This window comes from Miniopterus natalensis, chromosome 3, assembly GCF_054644295.1.
Source record: "Miniopterus natalensis isolate mMinNat1 chromosome 3, mMinNat1.hap1, whole genome shotgun sequence".
NCBI classification, from domain to species: domain Eukaryota; kingdom Metazoa; phylum Chordata; class Mammalia; order Chiroptera; family Miniopteridae; genus Miniopterus; species Miniopterus natalensis.
The window spans coordinates 100,027,106-100,052,482 of NC_142083.1; the positions used below are offsets into that span (position 1 = coordinate 100,027,106).

At 38.1% G+C, this 25,377-nt stretch overlaps 1 protein-coding gene across 1 annotated transcript in view; it reads left to right on the plus strand.

Annotated features, from left to right (window-relative positions):
• The window catches only part of MOSMO (modulator of smoothened), a 50,182-nt gene extending 25,968 nt beyond the window's left edge, over positions 1–24,214 (plus strand). The window contains exons 2-3 of the mRNA XM_087815825.1: positions 15,199–15,411; positions 20,171–24,214. Coding sequence (XP_087671951.1) covers positions 15,199–15,411; positions 20,171–20,355 — 398 coding nt within the window. The 3' untranslated portion in view covers positions 20,356–24,214. The remainder of the gene's footprint in view (positions 1–15,198; positions 15,412–20,170) is intronic.
• The last annotated feature ends 1,163 nt before the right edge of the window (positions 24,215–25,377 follow it).

Here is a 25,377-nt window from a genome sequence, read left to right on the forward strand (position 1 = left end):
GCTCACTGATTCTTTCTTGAGCTGTGCACAGTGTGTTGATGAGCCAATTGAAGACATTCTTCATTTCTGTTACAGTGTCTTTGATTTCTAACATTTCCTTTGATTCTTAGAGTTTCTGTCTCTCTGCTTACATTGCCCCTCTGTTTTTGTATGTTGTCCACTTTTTCCATTAGGGCCCTTAGCATATTAATCATAGTTGTTTTAAATTCCCAGTCTAACAACTCCAATGTCTCTCCTATATCTAGATCTGCTTCTGATGCTTGCTCTCTCATTTCAAGCTGTATTTTTTATCTTTTTAGTATATTTCTAATTGTTTTTGTCGAAAGTTAGACATGATGTACTGAGTATAAGGAACTGGTATAAATGGACCTTTAGTGTGGCATTGTATGTTTATCTGGCTAGGGGTTAGACTGTAGTGTCAGTGCTAAACTTGCCTCCAGTGTCTTTTTGTTGTCTCCCTTGTTGTCTTTGTGGTTCTCTGGAGACTTTCTAGACTAGATCTGAGACATGAGTTCTATGAGCTGTATTCCGTTACTGTGCAGGAGCCCCATTTATGTGATGGCAAGATAACATGTGAGGCATTCTGTAGTTAAGATTAGGTCTTAGCCTTTAGTCAGCCTGAGTCCCTGCACTGTTACCTTCATAAGTATTTCTCAGTTCCCCTACCCTCCTTAGGTGAGACAGAAAGGATAAAGAAGGCTGGAGTTGGCTATTTCCCTTTCTCCAGCTCCATTGGGCTCTGGTAAAACTCCAGTCAGTTAGGTCTGGTGAAATAGTTTCAAGGCTAAGCCTCATTAAGAACAGTGCTCAGTGCTTACTTCAGAGTAGCTGTTTTCTGTTACCCTTCTGGGAAAAGGAGACATTTATCTCCAAATTTTGTTTATTGTGAGAACCTGGTAACGCTCCTGGGGGTAAAACTCACAAAAATATGGAAACCCTAAGGACTGCCCCCCACCTTGAATTTTATCTTTCAAATTTGACCATGCTGAGCTTCCAAGAATTTATCAGTTAGTTTAGGTTTTACTACCCTGGTGTTGGTTCCCACAGAGGTATCAAGGTTTCTGCCCCTGTGAGTTGTGATTCTTTGTAGCCACCTATTTGTCTCTCCAGTTTGGAAGCAGTGGTTTGTCCTGTGAGAACTCAGTTCTCCGATGGATCTAAGAAGAGTTGTTGATACTCATTTTGTTCATCTTTCTTATTCTTTGGGCGAGAATAACAGCTTCTAAGCTCCTTACATGCTGGACCAGAAACCAGAAGTTCCCATTTATTTTGTTATTTTATTGCTGGGTGTTTTATTATTTTTGCTGTTATTGTAAATGCATTACTTTCTTAATTTTCAGATTGTCATTGCTAATGTATGGAAATACAATTTTTATGTTTAAAAATTTATATTTAAATATATAAAAGTATACAAATATTTATTAATAATCTTATATTCTGTAACCTTTTAAAGTTATTTATTAGTTCTAATAGTGATTTAATGGATTTCTTTCATTTGCCTAATTGCCTTGGCTAGAACCTTCAGCACAGTATTGAATACAAGTAGCAAGAGCAAGCGTCCTTGTCTTATTCCTGATCTTCCTGGGAAAGCATTCAGTCTTTCCCCATTAAGTACATTAGCTGTGGGGTTTTTGTGTATACTGTTTATCAGGTTGAGTCAGTTCATTTCTATTCCTAGCCCAAAGGTAACATTTTTGCAAAACAATACTCTATCAGAGCCAGGTTATTGACATTCATGTATTCCACAGATCTTATTCAGATTTCCTTAGTTTTACTTGTACTCACTTGTGTTTATGTATTAATAAGTTCTACACAGTTTTAGCACCTGTATACATGCATACTTCGTTTTGTTGTGCCTCACAAATATTATATTTTTTATAAATTGAAGGTAAGATCCTTCACCAGCGAAAAGATTACACCTTCTTTATTGCACCACTAGCTTTATAGCGATGATCTGGAACTGAATCCACAGCATCGCCAAGCTTTGCCTGTAGTTATTTAACATGAACACTGCAGTCAGTGTCAGACATCCAAGCCATGTGTGTCAGCAGCTCATTGTTTTTTTAAATTCATTTTTATTGTTTATAGTATTACAGATGTCCTCCACTCTCCCTCCTTTACCCCCCTCCACCCGGCCCCCACCCCACCCCAGGCCTTCATTGAACTATTCTCTTCTTGCTGCACTCCCCTCTCTGAGTTCTGTCAGTCTATTCCATGCATCCATGTCTCTGGACCTGTTTTGTTTGTCAGTTTATTTTATTCATTAGATTCCACATATAAGTGAGATCATGTGATATTTGTCTTTCTCTCACTGGCTTATTTTGCTTACATAATAATCTCCAGGTCCATCCATGCTGTCATAAAGGGTAAGAGTTTCTTCTGTTTTACATTTACGCATTCCATTGTGTAAATGTCCCACAGCTTTTTAATCCACTCATCTACTGATGGGCACTTGGACTGTTTCCAGATCCTGGCTATTATAATTACACTGCTTTGAACATAGGAGTGCATATATTCTTTATGGTTGGTGTTTCCGGAATTTTAGGATATATTCCCAGAAGTGGAATCACAGGGAAGGCAGTTCCATTTTTAATTTTTTGAGGAGACTCCATACTGTGTTCTACAGTGGCTGTACCAGTCAGCATTCCCACCAGCAGTGTGTTAGGGTTCCCCTTTCTCCACATCCTCGCCAGCATTTATTGTTTGTTGATTTCTTGATGGTGGCCATTCTGGCAGGTGTGAGGTGATACCTCATTGTGCTTTTAATTTGCATTTCTATGATAATTAATGATGTTGAACATTTTTTCACGTCTGTTGGCTATTTGTGTGATCTTGAGGGATATTGGCCTATAATTTTTTTTCTTTGTAGTGTTTTAACTGGTTTTGGAATTAGGTTGATGCTGGATGGCCTCGTAAAAAGAGCTTGAAAGTCTTCTCTCTTGAATTTTTGGAATAGTTTGGTAAAACTCACCTGTGAATCCTTCCAGTCCAGGACTTTTGTTTACTATGAATTTTTTTTATTACTGCTTCAGTTTCATTAATTGTTACCAGCCTATTCAGGTTTTCTGATTCCTCCTGATTGAGATTTGGAAGATTGTATGTTTCCAGGAATTTGTCCATTTCACCTCTGTTATCTTGGTTATTGGCATATAGTTGTTCATAGTATTTTCTTAAAATCCTTTGTATTTCTGTGATGCCAGTTGTTACTTCACCTTAGTCATTTCTGATTATATTTATTTGGGTCCTCTCTTTTTTTCTTTATGAGTCTGGTTAAAGGTTTGTCGATCTTGTTTATCTTTTCAAAGAATAGGCTCTTGGTTTCATTGATCTTTTGTATTACTTTTAAGTCTTCATGTCATTTATTTCTACTCTTATCTTTATTATTTCCTTCTTTCGCTTTTTCTATGCTTTGTTTGTTCTTTTTCTAGTAATTTAGGCATAGGGTTAGATTGTTGATTTGAGATTTTTCTTGCTTCTTGAGATAAGCCTGTAATGCCATCAACTTTCCTCTCAGGACTACCTTTGCTGCATCCCAGAGATTTTGGGTTGTTGTGTGTTTTCATTTGTTTCCAGGAAGTTTATTATTTCTTCCTTGATCTCACTGGCAACCTATTAATTGTTTAATAACTTACTATTTAGCCTCCATGTGTTTGAATGTTTTTGAGTTTTTTAATTGTAATTTCTATTTTCATGTCATTGTGGTCTGAGAATATGCTTGATATGATTTCAACCCTCTTGAATTTGTAGTCTTATTTCGTGTTCTAACATGTGGTCTATCTTTGAGAATGTTCCATGGGCACTTGAGAAACATGTATATTCTGTAGCTTTTGGATGAAATACTTTATATATATCAATTAAATCCATCTGATGTAGAGGTCACTGTTTCCTTGTTGATTTTTTTGCCTGGAAGATCTAGTGATTTTAATGGAGTGCTGAAGTCCCCTTCTGTGACTGTATTGCTGTTCATCTCTCCTTCAAAGTCCTCCAGAGTTTTTTAATATATTTAATTGCTTCTATATTGGGTGCACATATGTTTATCATGTTTATATCCTCTCGTTGGACGATCCCTTTAGTATTATGTAGTGACCTTCTTTGTCTCTTTTATGGCCTTTGTTTTGAAGTCTATTTTGTTAGATATAAGTATTGCTACACCCCTTTTTTTTGGTTCCATTGGAAAAAGATTTTCCACCCCTTCACTTTCCTTTTGTTCTGAGGTAAGTCTTTTGTAGACAGCATATATATGGGTCATGTTTCCTTATCCACTCAGCTATTCTCTGTCTTTTGATTGGAGCATTTAATCTATTTATTTGTTTGTTTGTTTATTTTTATTAATTTATTTTTCAATCCGCACTGGAGGGTATTTTTTTCCATTGCTTTTCAGAGAGAATGGAAGGGAGAGAGACAGAGAAACTTCAATGTGAGAGAGACATATTGATTGGTTGCCTCCCACACATGCCCTGACTGGGTCCGGGGATCAAGCCTGCAACCGAGGTACATACCCATGGCTGGAATTGAACCCAAGACTCTTCAGTTGGAGGGCTGACACTCTAACTACTAGGCAAAACCTGCTAGGGCGCCATTTTTATTATTTATGCCTGTGTTTCTCTATTCTTCTTATTGCAGCAGCCCCTTTAACATTTCTTGAAATTCTGGTTTGGTGGAAATAAACTCTTTTAGCCTTTTTTATCTGGAAATCTTTTTATTTCACCATCTATTTTGAATGATAGTCTTGCTGGATAGAGTAGTCTTGGTTTCAGATCCTTGCTTTTCATTACGTTGAATACTTCATGCCATTCACTTCTGGCTTTAGTGTTTCTGTTGAGAAATTAGCTGACAGCCTTATAGGAGCTCCCTTGTAAGCATTTCACTGTCTCTGTCTTAACTGCCCTAAGATTCTCTTTGTCTTTAACTTTTGCCATTTTAATTATGATATGTCTTGTGGGTCTCTTTGTGTTCATGTTGAATGAGACTTTCTGTGCTTACTGAACTTGTCTGACTTTCAGCAGGTTAGGGAAGTTTTCTGTCATTATTTATTTAAACTCGTTCTCAAGGGTGCTGACTTTCTTCTCCTTCTGCTACCCCTATTTTGCTAATGTTGTTATGTTTCACATTGTCCCAAAATTCACTTATACTCTCCTCATGCATTTTAAGTGATTTTTTTTGCTGCTCTAATTGAGTGTGTTTTTTCTAATTTGTCTTCCAAATTGCTGATTTGATCCTCAGCTTCATCAAGCCAGCTTGTAATTCCTTCCAGTATTCTTTTTTTTCCTGTCCTCACCTGAGGATACTTTTCCCATTGCTTTTTCAGAGAGAGTGGACGGGAGAGAGAAACATTGATGTGAGAGAGACACGTCTATTGGTTGCCTCCCCCACATACCCTTACCCAGGCCAGGATCGAGCCTGCAACAGAGGTATGTTCCCTTGATCAGAACTGAACCCCAAAACCCTTCAGTCCACTGGCCAGTGCTCTAACCACTGAGCCAAACTGGCTAGGGCATGTCCTCAGTTGTTTAAGAAACTGCCAAACTGTGTTTTGAAGAACCTTTTAAGCTCTGTGAAGAACTTGGAATTGATTGTGAAGGCATTAGGAGGCCATTTTAATATTAATCAAACCATGATCTCCAGGTCCATGTGTTGACTGTTAAGCATTGAGCCAGACCGGCCAGGCAGACAGATCACAGTTTTAATCCTGATTGACCACTTAGTGATTTAGATTACTGAACCTTTGCTGAGCTTCGATTTCCTAATCAGTCACACTAGTCATATGTTTCCTAATTACTATAATACCTATCTCATCCAGTGATGAAGATTAAATGAGACAAACTGGCAAGTCCTTTACCACATAGTTTGGCACCTAATAAATGTTAATAAATAGCTTTTATTATTACAGTGGAACCTTGGTTCTCTAACTTAACTCACTCCAGAAGGCTGTTCAAGAGGTGATTTGTTAGAAAACCGAATCATGTTTTCCCATTAAAAATAATGTAAATTGAATTAATTCATTCCAGACCCCCAAATGATTCTCTGTTTTAACCTTTCTTATATACAGTACATGTCTAATGTACTGTTTAATTATAAACAAACACTTCTTAAATTTATCAAACCACCCCCTACTATCCCTAAATGAATCATTTTCAGCATTTGTTCCAGGGGTGTCTTTCAGGAGGTCAGCATGTGGCACCTTCACTTTTTCACATATCACTGCTTCTGAAATGTTGTCACAGCCTAACTTCTTTTCATTTATCCAAAGCACCAACAGTTTTTCTACCTTGTCAGTTGCCTGTGATCACTGTTTCTTTCACACCCTTAGAAGCATTTAGCACTACACACTCGAGGATATTTTTTCCATTGCTTTTCAGAAAGAGTGGAAGAGGGAGAGAGAGAAACATTGGTGTGAGAGAAACACATTGATTGGTTGTCTCCTGCACTCAGGGATCAAGCCTGCAACTAAGGTAGGTGCCCTTGGCCAGAATTGAACCCAGACCCTTCAGTCCATGGGTTGATACTCTAACCACTGAGCCAAGCCGGCCAGGGCAGCATTAGTACTCTTAATGACCTTTTTGTTTTAAAATTATGCTAATGGTCCTTTTTGCTGACAACAAAAGCAGAAAAACCCACAAAAATATTCACAGCAGTTTCCTGCGATGTTAACAAGGTGAGGTTTAGCTGTAAACTGACTCACTGGTGCATTCTCTCCTTTGTTTGTGGCCTGAGGGACTCTTTGTCATTCTGATGTGTCAGCTTGCAAGATGCAAGTGTTGTCGGGTCAAGAACAGAAGTTAACTTAGACATGCTTTTCCATGAACAGTTTGGTCGAGAACTGAATTGTTTGAGTTAGGAGACATTTGAGAACCGAGGTTTGACTGCATTTGTGGCCCAATCCTGTCACTTATTAGCTGAGTGCCCTTAGGCAGGTTTCATTCCTTTTTATCTAAATATCCATCTTAGATATATTGTGTTTAAAGTAACAGTAGGAGCCCAAGCAGGCGGAGGACCAGGTTAAAATTCTGGGAAGAATAATGGGCCTTCAGACGCGCAACATTATGGGGAAAGCACCAGCCGAACACAATTGACAGCCTGGGGGACAGCAGAACAGGAGTGTGTTTTCAGGATAGCAAAGACAGAGTAGTTCCAAGAGGATGTCAGCTACCGATGTTGCCTGCTTCAGAAAAGCTGAAGAAAATGAGTCCTGAAAAACAGCTTTGGGTTTAGAGATTGAGAGGACAAGAATGATCTTGGCAAGAATTTACATAGAGCGCTGGAGAGAGTCAGATAACAGGTGTTAGGAATTTGTGGTTAATGAGCTAAAGAGCTAATGGAAAAGAGTGTGGTAATCTGAGTTAGTCATTTAAAGGAAATACAGTTTGCATTGTTTTGTCTTTTTATAAAGACATGCATATCTTGTAGGCAGTAAAAAGAAAGATTCATAGTCTAGGACACTTGTCAAATTCAGTGTGCAGAATAATAACAGAATTTTGTTGAAATGCAGGTTGCTGGCACCATTTACAGGGAATCTGATTCAGTAGGCCTGGGGCCCAGATATCAGCCTTTAAAACAAGTAACCCTCTGTCCCCCAACAGGAGAATCCGATGCAGGTAATACAAGGCCACACTCTAACAGTCGGCCAAGGCGTAATTGAAGGAAAGTGGGGAAAGGGAACTAGATTTTTTTCATTGAAGGATTAGTGTTATGCTTTGGAAGGAGAAGCTCATCTTTTTAAGAACAAATAAGAAAGATGATAGAAATTTTGAGATGCACTGAGCTTCACAGGGGTTTTTGGATGGACAGGAGGGCAAAGGAGGTTGCTTCGTTTGCATGACCTTGATTTTTCTCCTTCAGCGGGAAGAAAGGTTATCTGCTGTGGGCAGACATGAGTGAATTTAGAGTGTGGAAAGGTCTGAGATAGCTGCTGTGGGGGTTGCTGCAGATACAGCCTGAGCTGCTTGTGCTTCTGGTAGTTAGATGGTGTGACTGGCAGACCCAGTGAGCAGGTCCCTGACATTCTTCAACTGAGAAACAGCCCTGAAAACATGTTTCTTCTCTTGGTGATTCTTCATAGCTCTATCATCTGTACATTTACTTAAATACCTTTTCTGAGGCTTTCAACCTGTCCCACTTCATGGAATAATGAACTTCATATATTTACTATACATGTATAAGGTATCTAAAATGTACCTGACTTTCAATTCAAAAGAATACTTCCTGTGATTTGCTAGAATATATTTACATTCATTCCCTTCATACTTTTCAAGTTTTTATGTATTCTCATCACAATTCATGATGCTTGCTATCATTTTACATATTGGTGTTTCTAAGACCAGCCCTGTAGAGGGCATTTATTTTCATCTGGCACCAGAAGGTACCACCAAGTGAATTCAGGATCCTGCATTAGGGCAGAGGAAACCAGCCTGCTTAGTTTTCTCCAGGTTTGGATAAGTGGGAGTCATTGGAAATGAGTGGGGAGGAATACCTAACACTGTGCTATTTACCCTACACATATCTTAATACTTTCAACAACTCTAAGATAGATATAGAACAGCTCTGCTAACAGATGAGGAAACTGAGGCTCAGGTGCCTTGATTCCCCAAGGTCATAGTGCAAAAATCCTGGAGAACTAGAAGTGAAACCCATCTCCCTCATTCCACATTCCTGCTCCTTATACACTGTGCTGCCTGGGTAGGGTAGGGTACAGTCCAGCCAGTTATGTTCCTTATGTATAAAATAAAGTAGCAGCAGGACTGTTGTTTAATCAGTAATTTCTAATTGGAAACAACTTATTGCCCAGTATAGATCAATAATAAAGAAATGCAGCCTTGGGAATATATTAAATGGAAAGTTTTTCATATGTTCTTAGGCCTTCTAACTTCCTGAGGCCTTAAGGCCTTTAGGTTGCTAGGATAACACGTAGAAGTGCACATTTTTCATGAGGACAAATAAGTTATACTTAGTAGGAATTTAAAGTTTTCTGTTTTGTTTCAGTGAACTCTTTTGGTACCCAGCCTTTTAGTCTTTTAGCTACAGCAGTACATTTGCATTCCTGCTCTGCTATCATATGATATACGTAAGAGGGCTTATTTTTTCCTTAAATATGTATTTTTACATTGCTCACATGGATGCTTATCTCTTCTCAGACTGTTCTCACATACTTGTTTCATTTGTCCTATATTTTATCAATGAATATTTACTAAGCATTTATTCCAACCATCATTCTAGATGTCTTAGGAAAGCCTAATGTTTTCTGAAAATTGGAATTCATTAATTAAAAATTCAAATAGTACCAGCATACATTATTCCTGCTATTCCAACTTCATGGAGCAAGGGCTGATACAACAAAATGTAATAGAGGACTGTCGGATATGATTTAGTCAATAATAAAATGGGGTATGACCTCTGAACTACAATCCAGAACAGCTGGCAGTAGTTGTATTTTAAATAGGGATAGAATAGCCAGTAGGGCTTAAGGGGAAAGAAAATCAAACTAAAAGATTGTATGAGGCCAGGTGGGTACTTGAGGCAGCAGGGGAACCCACTCTGGTGTTTGTGGCTTTCTGGCCACTTTGCTGTGCATCTGGGGCTAATGCTGAATAGTGTTGAATGTAAACTGTAATTGAATAAATAAATAAAAAGAAGCTTAATGATCATTTTTACTTACTATCTGACAAAACATTTTGTGATTCATTCTGTTAGCAAAGCATTCTCAATCTCAATGTTTTCAGCATTACTGTTCCTATAAAATCTGTCCCCAGAGCCTTTATTTCAGCAAATCTGAACTTAACTTGTGCTTAATCTTCAATCTGAGCGAGGTACTAAAGCAGTTGGGCAGGGAAGTCATGTCCTGATTACTTTTTATGACTAGCCCCCTTAGCAACCATCACCCTTTTTATTTTGGAATGTGAGTTTCATGAGTATACCATTGTATTAAATTATTGTGTCTACTCCTGTATTTTTTTTAACTAAAACCAAAATATATAATTCTCTGAAAGAATGCAATAGTTATTCAGTGCTTATAGTTACAATTGCTTTACAAGTTTTATCTTATTTCATTCTCACAGAAACCTAAATGGTAAGTCATATTATTTTCCTGCTGGTGCAGACTTAGAAAGATTAAGTGACTTGCACAAGTGTGGCAGAGCTGAGATTCAAATTGTGACCTGTTGGGTTTAACTTCTGAGATAGTGGAGAAGGGACTTCTGAAAATCTGCTTCTCCATAAACACAAGAAGACGACTAGCAAAAATTGTCAGATCAACAGGAAAGACCTGTGAAAGCCCTCACCCTTACTTCTAGCTGGTCTTGTGGCTCTGCTCAAGCAGGAAGTGAGTAAGAAGGCATCACCTGCTGGAGCACTGAAAGTGTACCACAGCAGACACAGATAGCTCAGGCTGAGAGACATTGATTCAAGGCATTTAAAGAAACCTTATCCAGCCACTAACTGACTATTAAGTTAATGGAACAGAGGCTTCATAGGCCACACATCAATGAGTACAAACTACAGGGCTATTCTAGGAAAGTCAGGAAGACAAACAGCAACAACAGTAAACACCAGGAAAGGGAGGAATATGATATGCACAGTTGCCACACTGTATTATTCCAAATTTCCAGTTATCAGCTAAAAATGTCAAGGCACATAAAGAAACAGGGAAGTTTGGCCAATACACAAGAAAAATAAGTCAGTAGAAACTGCCTCTGAGGAAATCCAGACATTGGCCTTACTAGACAGAGTTTAAGTCAGCTGTGAGAATTATGTTCCCAAAAATAAAGGAAACCACCTGTAAAGAATTATAGGGACATAAGAAAACAATGTCTCACCACATAGAGAATATCTAATAAAGAGATGGGAATTAGAAAAAGAAAATAGAGACCAGCCAGCGTGACTCAGCGGTTGAGCATCGACCTAGGATCCAGGAGATCGCTGTTCAATTCTCAGTCAGAGCACATGCCGGGGTTTTGGGCTCTCTCCCCAGCAGGGGGCATGCAGGAGGCAGCCAATTAATGACTCTCATCATTGATGTTTCTATCTCCTCCCTCTCTCTCTGAAATCAAATTTTTAAAAACACATTTTAAATAACAAAGAAAGAGAAAATAGAAATTCTGGAGTTGAAAAGTACAATAACTGAAATGGAAGTTGGCAGAAGAAGGAACCAGCAAACTTGAAGACATCAATTTAGTCATCGATAACTAATCTGAAGAACAGAAAAAATTTAAAAACAAAGCATGAGAGACCCATGAGACATTGTCAAGTATTCCAGCAGAAAGAATATTTAAGCAAATAGTAGCCCAGATATCTCCAAGATTGATGCAAAACTTTAATCTGCATGTTGAAAAATCTTAACAAATTCCAAGTAGAATAGACTCAAAGTAATTCACACTTAGGCACACCATAGTCAAATAGTCGAAAGCCAAAGACATAAAGTCTTGAATACAACAGGGAGAGGAAAAGAATTCTCTTGTACAAGGGATCCTCAGTACTACTAGGAATTGACTGCTCATTAGAATTGTGCACCTGAAACCTCTATAATTTTGTTAACCAGTGTCACCCCAATAAATTCAATGAAAAAGAAAAAAGAGAAACCATTTCATCCCACTGCACTCTGTGGCCAGGCTGGGGAGCACTTACCACACGATTTGCTGACAGACTGGTGGGTGGGTGTGCCTCTCTGCTTTACAGTCCCCTTGTTTCAGATTTCCTGTGACAGCTTTTACATGTAGTGATGACATACATGCCTTATAATCATCCTCATTATGGCAACAGACATGCTCAGACTGGCCATGCCAGATCATTTCCACAGTGTCTGGATCTCTAGAAGATGAGTGTCAAAACCTCTTTAGTTAAGCTACCTGACTTCCTATTGTGTGTTATAATACACAGATGAGATACTGAGACACATGTGGGATCCTACAGTTCCTAGTGTAGCTTCCTTTTTCTATTGTGTGCAAGTCTTTTATTCAACTGGATTGGTTACCTAGGAAACAGCTGCAGGATGAAAAATGGATTGGTTGTCTGGGAAATGGAATTATAGGCCCTTTGACAAGCAAAAGATTTGTTGGGTAAAACAAAAATTAGTGACTGGCTGAGCTTGTGCTGAATTAGTGTGCTTCAGGAAATCACACTATGACAGTTCTACAGGAGAACCTAGTTAATACAGCATGATTTTAAATTTAGCATGGCCAGCCGGGCTTGGCTCAGCAATTGAGCGTTGACCTAGGATCCAGGAGATCGGGGTTCGATTCCCGGTCAGGGCACATGCCTGGGTTGCGGGCTGCAGCCAGTCAATGACTCATCATTGATGTTTCTATCTCTCTCCCTCTCCTTTCCTCTCTGAAATCAAAGATATATTTAAATAAATAAATAATAAATTTAGCATGTTTCTTACTTGCCTAGGTTCACCAAATGCTTATTAATTCCTGCTTTTGCCCACTGCTGCAGGCCCTTCTGGAGGTTTCCAATGAAGTAGAAGGTTCAGTTCCTTCCTGAAAAGCTCATTTTCTGTTTTGGGGTAAAAAGAAGCTACTTTAAATCAAGTGCACCATTGTGTGATACAAACTTGAATGTGTTCAGAGAATTTGGAAGATGTAAAAGATCTTGACTAGTCAGTGTAAGAAATGGATTTGAATCTACAAGCAGGAGATAATTTTTTGAGGTAAAAGATGAAATTTAAAGAGCTGGTGAAAGTTTGGGTACTAACAGGACCAGAATTTAGAAGATTCAGTAGTAGCAGCACAATTGCCTTTGCAGATCCTTTTCCCCAGACAGCTTATGGAAAATATGTGAGTATGATATAAATTATATTGACCTAGAGCCTTACTCAGGAAAATGAATCTTAGCCACAATATGGACAGACCACTATTTGCAGTAGCCCTTGTATAATGTATTTAAGGAAAGTCTATTCTCAGTGAAAGTATGGCAGTATTAGTTTTGGAATCCCTGACCACTGCAACAATGCTGAGCACGTGAAAGACACTCAGTAAAATATTTGTGAATTGATTTTCTAATATACAGTGTGCCTTCTGGTTGTCTGTTAGCATTAGTTTTCTTTTCTTTCAGAATGCAGCTGCTGAATATTTGGTCTTGACTTGTGATAAGGACTTCTGTCACTACAGAAGCATAACTCTTCTTTATAGCTGACCATCTGTCAGGTCATTTATTTCCACTTGGTTTGTAGAAGGCATAGCTCTAATTTTCATTTTCTGACTTGCTCTCTTTGTATTGGTGTGGTGTGGTGTGCCAGTCAGGAGATGGGCTGTCATCAGAATCCACAATACCGCATTTTGTCAGAGGGTCTTTCATTGCCTGTTTATTGTTACAGCAATAGCAGCTTTTATAAATGGGATAGTGACTGCCGAGGTTAATTTGTTAGAGGTCTTTTGCTGAATGATAGGAGTAGTTTCCTATTAGGGGTTCTTGAGCACTGCTGTGAAAGCCTTCTTTATTTCCAAAATTACAATAAAATGCTTTATCATAATAAGACAATCCCTCTCCCCCAATTTCTTTTCAAGGAAACTTTTTAGTGTTTTAAGAACAGTTTTGTAGCTCCCCGGTGCTTACCCCCTCCTCTTCCCTCTTCCAGTTTTTAGCTCTTGCCATGATACTTTAAAGGTTAGCAGTTGTCAGAAACTTGGAACTGATTTATGTCTCTTTGGTCTATGAAATTACTCAACTCCAAGCAGCAGCTAAAAGGAGGGATAGCACGTGGCATTAATGTGAAGGTTAGCTCACTTTCTACTCCTCCCCACCTCCAGCTGCCGGAGATGATCCCATACTGTCTTGCTGTTGCTCTGGACGGCACAAGATGAGCCTAATTATTAGAGCTGATTTTGAGAGAAAAAGGTACAACTTGAGTTACCATCTTTCATTCTCCTGAAAGAGGTAGAGTCAGAGTTAGGTAGAAGAATAAAAAAAGAGTACAACTCAGTTTTGAGAGCAGAGCTGATTTTTTTTTTCTCTTCATATTCTTGAACATAATTGTTTTATTTCTAAAAATGTATCAGTGGCAAAGCACATGTTGAGGGAAAGCCCCACTACCCCACACATGTCTGCATGCACACACACCCTGGTCTGTCTGCTCCCTCAGGGCAGCCTCCCAGAATGCCTCTGTGAGTTTACTGCTGTCCTCCAAAAAGCCACTAGTTCAGGGCAAGTGCTCTGTTGTTCACGCTGAAGAAATAAATAAGACCCCAAAAAGATGCAGAAATCTATAATGTTATCAGTGGCTCCAGAAATTTCTCTTCCTGTACTTTCATGGCAATTTTCCCACTCACAGTTGTCCTTAAAAGTGGAAAACAAGCAGTTGTTAGTGGGGAAGGAGATCAAATACTCTTCCACCTTCCTTATCTAGGTTTCTACAAATTAATCACCCCAAATTTGATAGAGAGGTTCCTTCGGTTTTACATAAGAATGTGTTGATATAGAATAGTACTTGTGTTCTACAGAAATCACTTTCTTGTTGTCTGAATGAATGAGAAGGAGGCCTTCATGCTTTCCTGCTGAAACATGCTAGTGATGGTTTGGCGATTGTGAGCACTTATACATTTTACAAATATTGTTGAACTTACCAAAAGGGGGGAATCTACTAGTTTTTTCAACATTTTCTTGAATATAATGGAAAAGTACTTATACTGTAATTTGCTAGGACCTTTTAACTTTAATAAAATATATTGGTTCTAGTATTTAATTCTAGTTATTTAATTCTAGTTATTGGTTATAGTTATTTAATTTTACTTGTATATTATACTTAAACATATTTTAAGTTTGCCTTCAATTTCCTGAGAAGTGTTTTTCTCCTTAACCAAAATAAAATAATATACAATGAGTCTTGGATCTGGGGAAACAAAAGTTCCGGCTCTTTCTGCTAGCAAGAGCAAGAACCTCATCTCTCTTGTTCACTGTTATTTTCCTGGAGCCTAGCAATAGTGCATGACACAAGTACTCAGAAAAGTATTTGTTTAATGAATGATTAAATGAGCTGCCTTTTAATGGCTTTTGTGAATGTTTTTTTTAAGTTCACTTTTTATGTTAAGCCAAGCATTACTACCTTATGAATTATAGCAGAATGCTGAAGAGCAGGACTCTGTGGAATTAAGTGCTTGAATGACCCGCATAGAGAGAAATACAGTTTTTCTGTAGAGGGGTGTTGGTAGGGAATGTCCCCTGGGTGTGCCAAACCCACTAAAACATTCCCACCTTTTGCATCTCCCCCAGGAGCACTCACTGTGGGCCTTGTGCGACAGTGTCAAACAATCCATGGACGAGACCGAACGTGCATCCCACCTCGGCTTCCTCCGGAGTGGGTCACCACACTGTTTTTCATCATCATGGGAATCATTTCATTGACTGTCACATGTGGCTTGCTAGTGGCTTCCCACTGGCGAAGAGAAGCTACCAAATATGCTCGATGGATAGCGTTCACTGGAAGTAAGTAACCTGTGCTAGTAATTAGTCTAGAAGGCTGCGCACTGGTATTTGTGTGAAGATGACCAAGACTCAGTGATAAGGACGCCATAGTCGTCAGAGAGCGCCACGTGCGTGTGCCGCCAGATACACTGCACAGCCCCATCGCTTCTTCAGAATTCTCATCACAGGACCAGGACGTCTAAAACCTTAATTGCTTTGTATGAAATGCTATTTTAATGAATTTTATTTTTGCTTACATTGTGACATGAGTGTTCTGGGTCTTTGACTCAGAGCTACCACTAACCTGAGTCTTTTCTTCTTCTTGAAGGTATTGGTATCTTCTATCAAATAAAGATAAATCTAGACGAAAATATAACAAATGTAAATTAGATTAAGGTGCTAATGTGCTTTTTAATACCATTGATTTTTAGTTTTTTCTGTCAGCTGTATGTGACCATTGAAAAAATGACATTTGATTATTTAATAGTTTTCTCAACATTTCTTACTCTATTAGTCAGTGGCCAAGGGTGTGATATATTTATATATTGCACATTCTTTTGTACTTTTCAGAATTGGTTTAATTTCAAAATGTCAGAGGCTTATCCCAAGTTAAAGGAAACAAAAATGTACAAAGAAAAGCTGTTTCTGTAATTCTACTTTCTTCTTTTTCTCTAAAGCAATTTTGCCCCCAGGGGACATTTATCAATATCTGAAAACCTTTTTGGTTGTCACAAGTAGGGGGATGCTACTGACGCCTAGTGAGTGGAGACCAGGGATGCTGTAAACATCCTGCAAATGCACAGGACTGCCCCACAGCAAAGACTTCTCTTCTCTGGCCCAAAATGGCAATAGGGCCCTGTTGAGAAACCCTGCTCTAAGGTACAGGGTGATGGTGCTTATGCCACACTTCAGATTTAACTTTTAATTCATGCCTAAAATCATCTAGGTTTGCATGAGTTTTAAAAAATGAATATTATAACAGCTTACTTGCACTTGATATTTTTATTTAGAACTCATAAGGCTAGGGGTGAGGCATAATCCCACATTTCCCCGTTCATATTAAAACTCAATGTATCCTAATAAGACCTTAAAATAAGGATATTAGCTTATGAGCCTCTGTCTCTCCCTCTCTCTGTGAAACTCTTTCTCTCAATGTATGTTTCTGGTTCTGTTTTATTTTTGTCTCTATATCTACCTGAATTTTAAAATTTAGATCAAGTTGCTTTTGACATAAAAAATCTCCATCTTTATTAAGAAATGTGAGACAAGGTGATGATCTTGTTTGAGTTGAACAGACCTCCCAAGATAGTTCTTTTCTAGATAGCTGGGTCCAGAGGCAGTTATAGAGACAGCGCTGCTAAATTAAAGGGTATTGATGAGGAATTTAAGAGAATCTCTACTCACAAGGCACAGCCACTTGTTCAGATAGCACCCACTCTTTATGTAAAATCAGAGAAGGAGGGTATAGTTTCTGGGTTTTCGTTGGAATTTGGGAATGCATAAGCATGAATATGAAAAAATCTCGAACATAGTTTAGCAAACTAGTAGGAGTCAAAAAAAGTGTTAAGATGCTCACCGAGCCATTGTTTCTTGTGGCCCAGTAAAGGGAAAGAACTATGATTATCTTGTTTTTTGTTTCCCTTCAGTAGAGGATATTTAAGTATATGTAGCTACCCACACATGCAGTGGGGTTTTCCTTTATTTCTAAAATAATTTAAGTTTTTTAAATAATTTGCATATAATACGTAATTCAGAGTTTATGAAAGGGTCACCAAGTGAAAAGTAAGTCTCATTTGTGGCTCTGTCACCCAGGTATCCAATACCTTTTCCCTTGAGGCAAGTACTGTTACTAGTTTCTAGGGCGTCCTACCAGAGATGCTCTAGGCATGAAAACATATATATGAGTGTTCTATAACTGTATATTTATTTTGTTTATACTAGTCTGTACCTTGTTGGGTTTTTTTAGCTCAAGAATATATCTTGGAATTAATGTCATCTAAGTAAGCATAGAACTGCATGCATTAATTACTTTTTGGCTTCCTTAAATACATTGTTTTTTGTTACCAGAGCTAGTCCTCTGGGTTGGCAGTTCTGAGAGGGATTGGGCTCCCCCTAGTGTTTCCATTCAGCCTTTGAAAATGTACTATTGTATATCATGATCTCTACTGTATACATTTCTGTTCCAGTTAAGCTGTAGTTTTGGTAAGAATGTGAGGGTAATATTTTCTGCTGGCTTTACACGGTGGGGGAATTTCTCAGAGGAGAGCCGCACATGGTAGGGCTGGCCTGTGGGGCGAAAGGGTGACAAAGATGTGTCTTTTTCTTCAAGCCTGACCCTTGCCCTTTGCCACCCTAGTTTACAGCCTCATCTACCAGTGCATCTGATACCTCACTCTCACCACCGTGGCGAACATGAAGTTATGTCTTTATAGGTTCATTTAGGACCCAGAACTTAATTGTCTAAAGTTAATAGATATTATCAGCATTAGTATTTTAAGATCTTAGGTAACTTAACAGGTCTCAATAGCCTAAAAAAAAAATTATCTACCCACATTAAATATCCCCGGGAAGTATGGAAACCCTAATTCTTTGGATTAAAAACCAAAATTAGATTGAATAGGAGTTCATTGCTTCCTTTAAATTTACTTAAGCTTTTCCTAACCAATTGGAAAATAATTAAGTCTTGTAAAGTATTAAACTCTACTTTAAATATAATCATTAAATAATTACTCCATTATAATGGACAGATTTTTATTTTACAATAGAAAATATGAAAGTTTAGAAATAAAGTCAGCATATCAGTTAACAGAATAAACTGTATATCTGCATATTTCTAAATTATTTCTGGAACATTTCTAAATTATTTTAGTTTTTGAGATTAGATTAGTTATTAAGAAACAAGTTGTTTTTAAAACTAATCGTATCCCATTGTTTTTATAGATTATGTATAGCTACTTAGATTGTGGTTTCATTTTACTTAACAAACCATATTAAGGCATAGGAATCATTAGAAGTTGGTGACAGATGATACTGATAAGTGGACATTGGCAGCACTGATGAATTTATTTATTACTGACTATGCAACAGAAGGACAAAAAGATCTAACCCTTAATTACTGGATTTTTTATTTGTTCTGTTGTAGGTATCCAAAAGAACCCAAATGTGCTTATGTAACATTAGTTGGTGTGGTTATTTGCCCAAAATGGGATAGACTGACTGTCTGTATAGTATAAAATAATCTACCTAAATAGTGCAAAGCAAACAAGGGTGCTGGTGTATGTCTAGAGTTAGTGTATTACTTGAGAAAATGTTACTTTTTTATACATTTTTGGAACTATTCCAGCAAAAGACTCCAATTGACTTTTAAAGGACTCTATTAAATTTTGTTGATTGACTAAACACAAAAATAATTTAAGACCAGTGCCGCTGATATGTTTATCCAGGACTCTCTCACTATTCCTGGGGATAGGTCTAACTTGGAAAAGGTTTCTTTCTCATTCAGATAATGATGGAAAGCTTCAACTCTTCATATACAGTGAAGATAGTAATCTATCTTCACATTACACTGAGAAGTGTTTCTGCCTCCAAAGAATTTTGAAGAACTATTCACATTTTACCAATGTACTTTCAAAAAGCATAAACTCTATTCTTGGAAAAACTAGCCTATCTCTAGGCAATTCGCATTTGCTCAGAAGAACGTATCTTTGGTAGCACAGGAGAGCATGCTGTTTGCTAAACCTGTGGAATTACTTCTACCCAGACAATGGGTTTTCTGATATTTTTGTAGAAACATTTTTAGCAAATAATTAGATTTCATTGTGTTTTTATACAAAACTCAAAGGTTTTCCCACTCCCCCCACTTGTGTGTATTCACAGACCTGACGGAGGTTGGTTTTATGGAAGGGAACTTTGTCTATGATAAGAGGTAACCACTTGACAATTGGCTAATCATCCCACTAGCTGACTTTATTTTTATTTTTTTGTTTTTTAAAAAAATATATCTTTATTGATTTCAGAGAGGGAGAGAGAGAAACATTAATGATGCGAGAGAGAGTCATTGATGGGCTGCCTCCTGCACGTCCCCTCCTGGGGATCGAGCCTGCAACCGGGCATGCGCCCCGACCCGGAATCAAACCTGCATCTCCTGCATCATAGGTCGATGCTCAGCCGCTGAGCAGCGCTGGCCACCCGCTAGCTGACTTTAAGTCAGAGTAAGGTAAATGGTACTTGTATGTACCCTTTCTCCAACTCCTTGTAATACCAACTGAGAGGAGCAGAGAATTGGAAGAGTAATAACTCTGATGACATACATATGCAACATTTATTCAGCACTTACTGTCAGAGTGGCTGGCACTGTGCCCGGGACTCAATAATGTTTGTTTATACTTCTGGTACTTACTCCATTTTCAGAAGGGAATCCGAAGCCTAAGATTGCACAGCTAGTAAGTAGCACAGCCTGAATTTAGCCCTTAATCATCGTTTAAATGGTCAAGAATAATGCATGCGGTACTTGGTATGTTTGGGGACATTTCTTAATGCTGATATTTGAAATTGTCTCAAAAGGCTAACCCAGCTTTCACGGAATTTAATTATTAGGCTTTAGGAATATTATGTGATCTGTAGTATATGCAAATCTTTTGACAAGTGATTTACGTTTTAACAGGTTTGACCATGTTATCAATCCACAACCCCTCTTATAAACTTCCTTTGTGCCAAATTTTCATTGTTTTCCTAATCACCAAGCCATGTTACTAATGTTGTGTTTTGGTTTGTTTTACAGTGATCCTTTTCTGTATGGCTGCCCTAATATTTCCAATAGGATTTTACATCAATGAAGTCGGAGGTCAACCTTATAAATTACCCAACAACACAGTAGTTGGGTCATCATATGTACTTTTTGTCTTATCAATTTTCTTTACAATAGTAGGACTTCTATTTGCTGGCAAAGTTTGTTTACCAGGCTGATGAATGTCTAAATTGCTTGACTTTTTTATTATTTTTTATTTTATTTTATTTTTATTTTTGGAGGGTGGGGAGGACAAGGGCAAGCATCTGAGTGGTCCTCGCTTAGGGAGATGCTTAGATGCAACTGATGCTGGAAAGAAAAAGAAAAGGAAAATGCTTTGATTTGTTCTCACTATGCACTTTGGATTTTTAAAAAATGAGAGCCTTTTCCATAACCAAATACAGACAATATTGACTAAACCACCTGAGCATATATTCAGGCAGTCAGGTCTGCACTGTGATAGCCACCTAGTGAAGGAGAATGCTTTCTGCTGAAAAGCATGTGGCCCTTTGTGACTGTTGTTCCGTTTTTAACGTCTAATGATTCATTTGAGGGGGGGAAAAAATTCTAAGTATTTATGAATCATGGTGGACCAGAGGGATGCAAGAGAAGTTCCTGTGGGGCTGGCCTCACCTCCTAAGAAATTAGTGTTCACTGCTTCCTTGTAGTAGTATGAGCCTTTGGCACCAGGAGGGATTGCCGTTGCGTTACTGCACCAAGAAGCCAATAGATAAAACTTGTTTGCTAAAATGTATGTAAAAATTCTGAAATTCCCTATTCTCTGTCTACAAAAAAAAAATCAAACACTAAGAAACATGTTGCTGGGGGTGGGTGGGTGGGTGGGGGAAATGTTCCTTATATTTATATAAATATATATAATATATATATTTTGCTGATGCAGTATACAGTGTGTATATATGTGTGTGTGTGTGTATGTGTGTGTGTGTGTAAATTTATGTACACACACATACAAACTGTTCCTGGAAGAGAACTCTGAATGCTTTGCTAGCAAAACACTGTGGTGTGCAAACCTAGAACTCAATAGAAAAAAGCCATTTATCTGAAGGCTGTGCAGTGGAGGGAGTCTTCAGTTTACCTCATTCTTTGTAACAGCCCTTGATTTTAACAGGTTTTTGTAATAGGTACAAATAATCCCATATCTTTCTAGGTGCAATTTTAAGTTAAGCTAAAATTCTTTGTAAGTTAATTTATTTGTATATGATAGTAGAAGGTAAGATCATGTCATACCTTGTAATTTGGGGAATTTGACACTATTTAAATTATTGGCAACTGTTATCTGTTGTACAGAGGTTCTTTTTCTGCTGGCTCAGTCTGTTACATTAATGATGCATTTTCTGTGTTCAGGCACACAACTTTACATAAATACAAAGTTCATTGGTGATGCCAATTTACAATATTTTGGCTATTTACAACACCAGTATCACTCTGCTATAAAAATTAAATTTATGTTCTTTTCATTCGTAAGCATTATTAATACATCTCCTTTACCAAAAACCGGAGCAATACAATATCTTCTTTATATGCTGTATGCCTTTGTTTACTAAAAGCTAACTTTCTTGCATTTACTTTAAAGGGCTGTACTAAACCCACAGCTTTATGTTTTTTCCTAAAAGAAGCATTGCAGCTAACCCTGAACCCACAAATTGTTTTAAGACACAGCATTTCTCTTCTCCACGTTCCCATGCCTCGTGTCAGTGCTTAGTTGTTTTCCAGGTGAACACTACAGGTAATCTCCTGTTTGAAATGTGGGGCAGGAGGGTCTTTCATGGCAATGGAGATAAGTTTTCGTCTTTATAGTGAAACGGCAACCCAAAGTCCCTGTCAGTAGAGTCCTGTGTAGTCCATGAACTAGGTACAGGTAGTTCAGCTTTGCACAAACAAATGAATGCACTGTTTCTGAAAATCCTAGGTCATAGAGAATGGTCACTTCAGAGATGAGGCTGCCTCCTCAGATATTCAAAGTATGAAATAGAGGAACCTGGTATTTTCCACACTGGCTTGATTAATGTTTATATATCTCACTGTTAATTCAGCAGTATTTTATTGTGAAAGAAAACCTCAGTGTTGCAGCTCACTCAGGAGTGGGGGTAAGAGGTGAGCCACCACTGTGGTGCATTCCTTGAGTGTTATGGGGGGCGGGGTGTCATACTTTTCCTTCCCAGGGCCAAAGAAACCTTAGAAGATGCTTGAAGGAGACTCTTTTCCCCCAAGTGTTGTGATGTCTGGTCAGTTATGAGAGTACCACTGGACGTGTTCTATGGACATTTGGGATTGCCGTTCCCAGGGGGATTTATTTGACTGGTCTTCAGTCACATGGGTCACTTTGAAGGAAAGCTTTGGTTGTCACCATTATACCACTGAGATAAGGTGTTAGCAAAGTATGGTTCAGATTAATTTATGTGACCAAGAGCTTTTCTCTTCCACAAAGATGAATTTTATTGTAAATAGTTTCTCAAAATATTTTTAACTGGATCATGAGCATGGGGAGAGAAAGTTTCTCAGCTGCTAAGAATTCCCCACTGTTTACTTCTTTCACTTACAGTGGTATTGCAAGATGCAAAACTTAAGGTTTTATTTGTATCTATTACCCAAACCATTAAATTACCTAATTTATCATCATCTTGAAGGTCCAGTGCATAAAGGACTGATAGGAGGAAACTCCCTATAACCAGTCACCACCCCAACCCAGTTAAAACTGTTCCATCAAATAGTGTGTAAAGTCAAATCTTTGTACTCTTCCAGACCAAACATTGAAATGGACTTATTCATATAAAATTCTTTACATCCTGTAAGTGAAAAGAGAGACAACTGTCAGCAGTTGCTTTTTAAAAGGTCACAATAATAAGTACTATATAGTACAGTATTAATTTATAGCAGGAAATCATAGCTTGTAAACTGTATATAAAACACTGTTTTATGGTGCAATCATTTGTCAAACTTGTCTGTTACATTGTTTTTGGAGTGCATTATTCTCATACCTAAGAACATCATTGTAAAGTCTGCTGAAAACTAGTTATAGGTTTTATTTGCACAGGACTTAATTAGTTTGAAAATTTTGGAAGCTCCTATTAAATATGCCTAAACATTTGTAAATGTGGAAAATCTTCAGTTCATTAAAAGCAAACATTTCAGTATGATTCTTTCCAAAGGTAATCCATGTTCTATGTTGTTACTGTGTGTATGTAATTTTTCTGACTCTTCTACTTCTTATAAACTTATTTTCTGTTCCATTTGTTTTGTTTTTGAAGGATGGCTCTTTTTTCTTTTTTCTTTTTAATGTTCTAGATGACCAAAACTTCATTGATTTTTTTACCCTTTTGCCTAAAGTTTTGGTATCCCCATATGATGTTCTGTGAATTCACTGTTTAATCTCTTAAGTAAATAATGAGTAGTCCTGGTGACATACAATCAGTTGATTTAGAGGAAAGGCCCTGAAAAAGTACTGGATGCTAATTTCAGGTGGACTTTTAGCTGTTATTTTGCATCGTGGGCTTCATGGGCAGAACAGTTGCATTTATTTTGTCTTTGTTAAAAGACTACTAGCTACAGTTACTCTGGTTGTAGTAACTGTTTTATCAACCCACTTTAATCTTCTTCTAAAATTAAATCTACATTCACAGTTGCAAAACAGTAAACTATCAGAGCTAATTTTTGAAGGTTGAAAACACATGAAGGAAAAAAGTGGCCTGTGTAGGTTGGATTTCCTACACAGGGTTTATTGTATCACCTCAAGAGATTTTGAAGTTTGTGATCAAGGTCTGTATATTACCCCAAAGTTTATTAAGAATTGTTTTCTAATTGGTTATAACATTTTTGAATTAATAGTTTCAAAACAAATTGTTAATACAAAATGTATAAAATGAACATAATTTTCTTCACTTGTATTTTTGTTATTGAGCAAGTTTATCAAAATAAATTGTCTACTAAAGAAACTAAAAAGGATTCTATTACTTTGAAATAAGCTTTGATTTTAAAACTGTACTTGATTTCTTATAAAGGTTTCACATATTCACACCATGACACTTTCCGCGCCTCTTGGTTTGGTTTCGTTGTTAGCGTCGTGCGGGGGAAAGGTCTCCCTCTCTTCCATTCCCACTCCTCGCTTCCCCGCTCGGGAGGAGATGCCATTAGTATGCCGGGATATGGATTAGGCCTATTTACCAAGCAGTCACTCGGCAAGAATAGAGCGTGCACGTGCGCCCCTCTCTCCTGTTCATGTTTCCTGTACGAGGAGGGAGACTGAGCCAAGGCCCCCCGAGCCGGGCATCTTTCCTTTCTTGCACAAAGACCTACGTGCCCACTCATCTCTGCCTCAGTCTCCTGTATCTACTTCACTGCAGGCCAGAGGGTCTTAGCTTCTAAGATTTAAATTTGGATTGAAGGAGGAATAGATACGCTTGGTGTCTAGACTTGCGCCCCTGTGCTCCGTCAGCTCGCCTGTGGCTCTCGAGCTGTCGGGATGAGGCCAGTCTAGTAATAACTGATGACCAAATTAAACACTATTTACCCTTTGCTCCTGTTTCTTCTCTTTATGGCCTCATTCGGCGCCTCAATGGGGAGTTAGGAGATTAAGACGGTAGGATTTGGACTTTCTTGAGTTCTGGAGCTTAAGGGCATTTTCTTATGATGACCAACTGTCCCGGTTTGCCTAAGACTGAAGGGTCTCCTGGGCAGGAGACTTTCAGTGCTTTAACTGAGAAAGTTCCAGGTGAATGGGGATGGTTTGTTCACCCTGTCTGTGCGCCATCCAAGCCTCACCCTGGTTATAACACAGATGAGAGGTATTTGAAGGGTTCTTTTCTATAAACCTATTGATGAACACGTCGGTTGGAAATTGTAAGATAGATTTATGCTCAATTAAGTTGGGGCACTTTTTCTTTCTCTTTGGTAATAGCTTGTAGAAAGGAGCGGGCTGGCTCTGAAAGCATGGGTTCAGAAATACCTTATTGTTACCCAGTCTCCCACCAATTCTGTTCTCGCCACTGTGTGAGAAGGTTATAGAAAAACAAGACTAGAGGACTTTTAAGTGGGTTTCTTTTAAGCAAAGTCAACTCTTCTGGGTCACAGTTACCCAGCAACAAAGTAAAAGTAGGTATTCATAAGTGGTAAAGATAGAAAGCATAATACTGTTACTAATTTTTAGTGTTTTGGTTCTTTTCCCAGCAGAAGAAAATACTAAG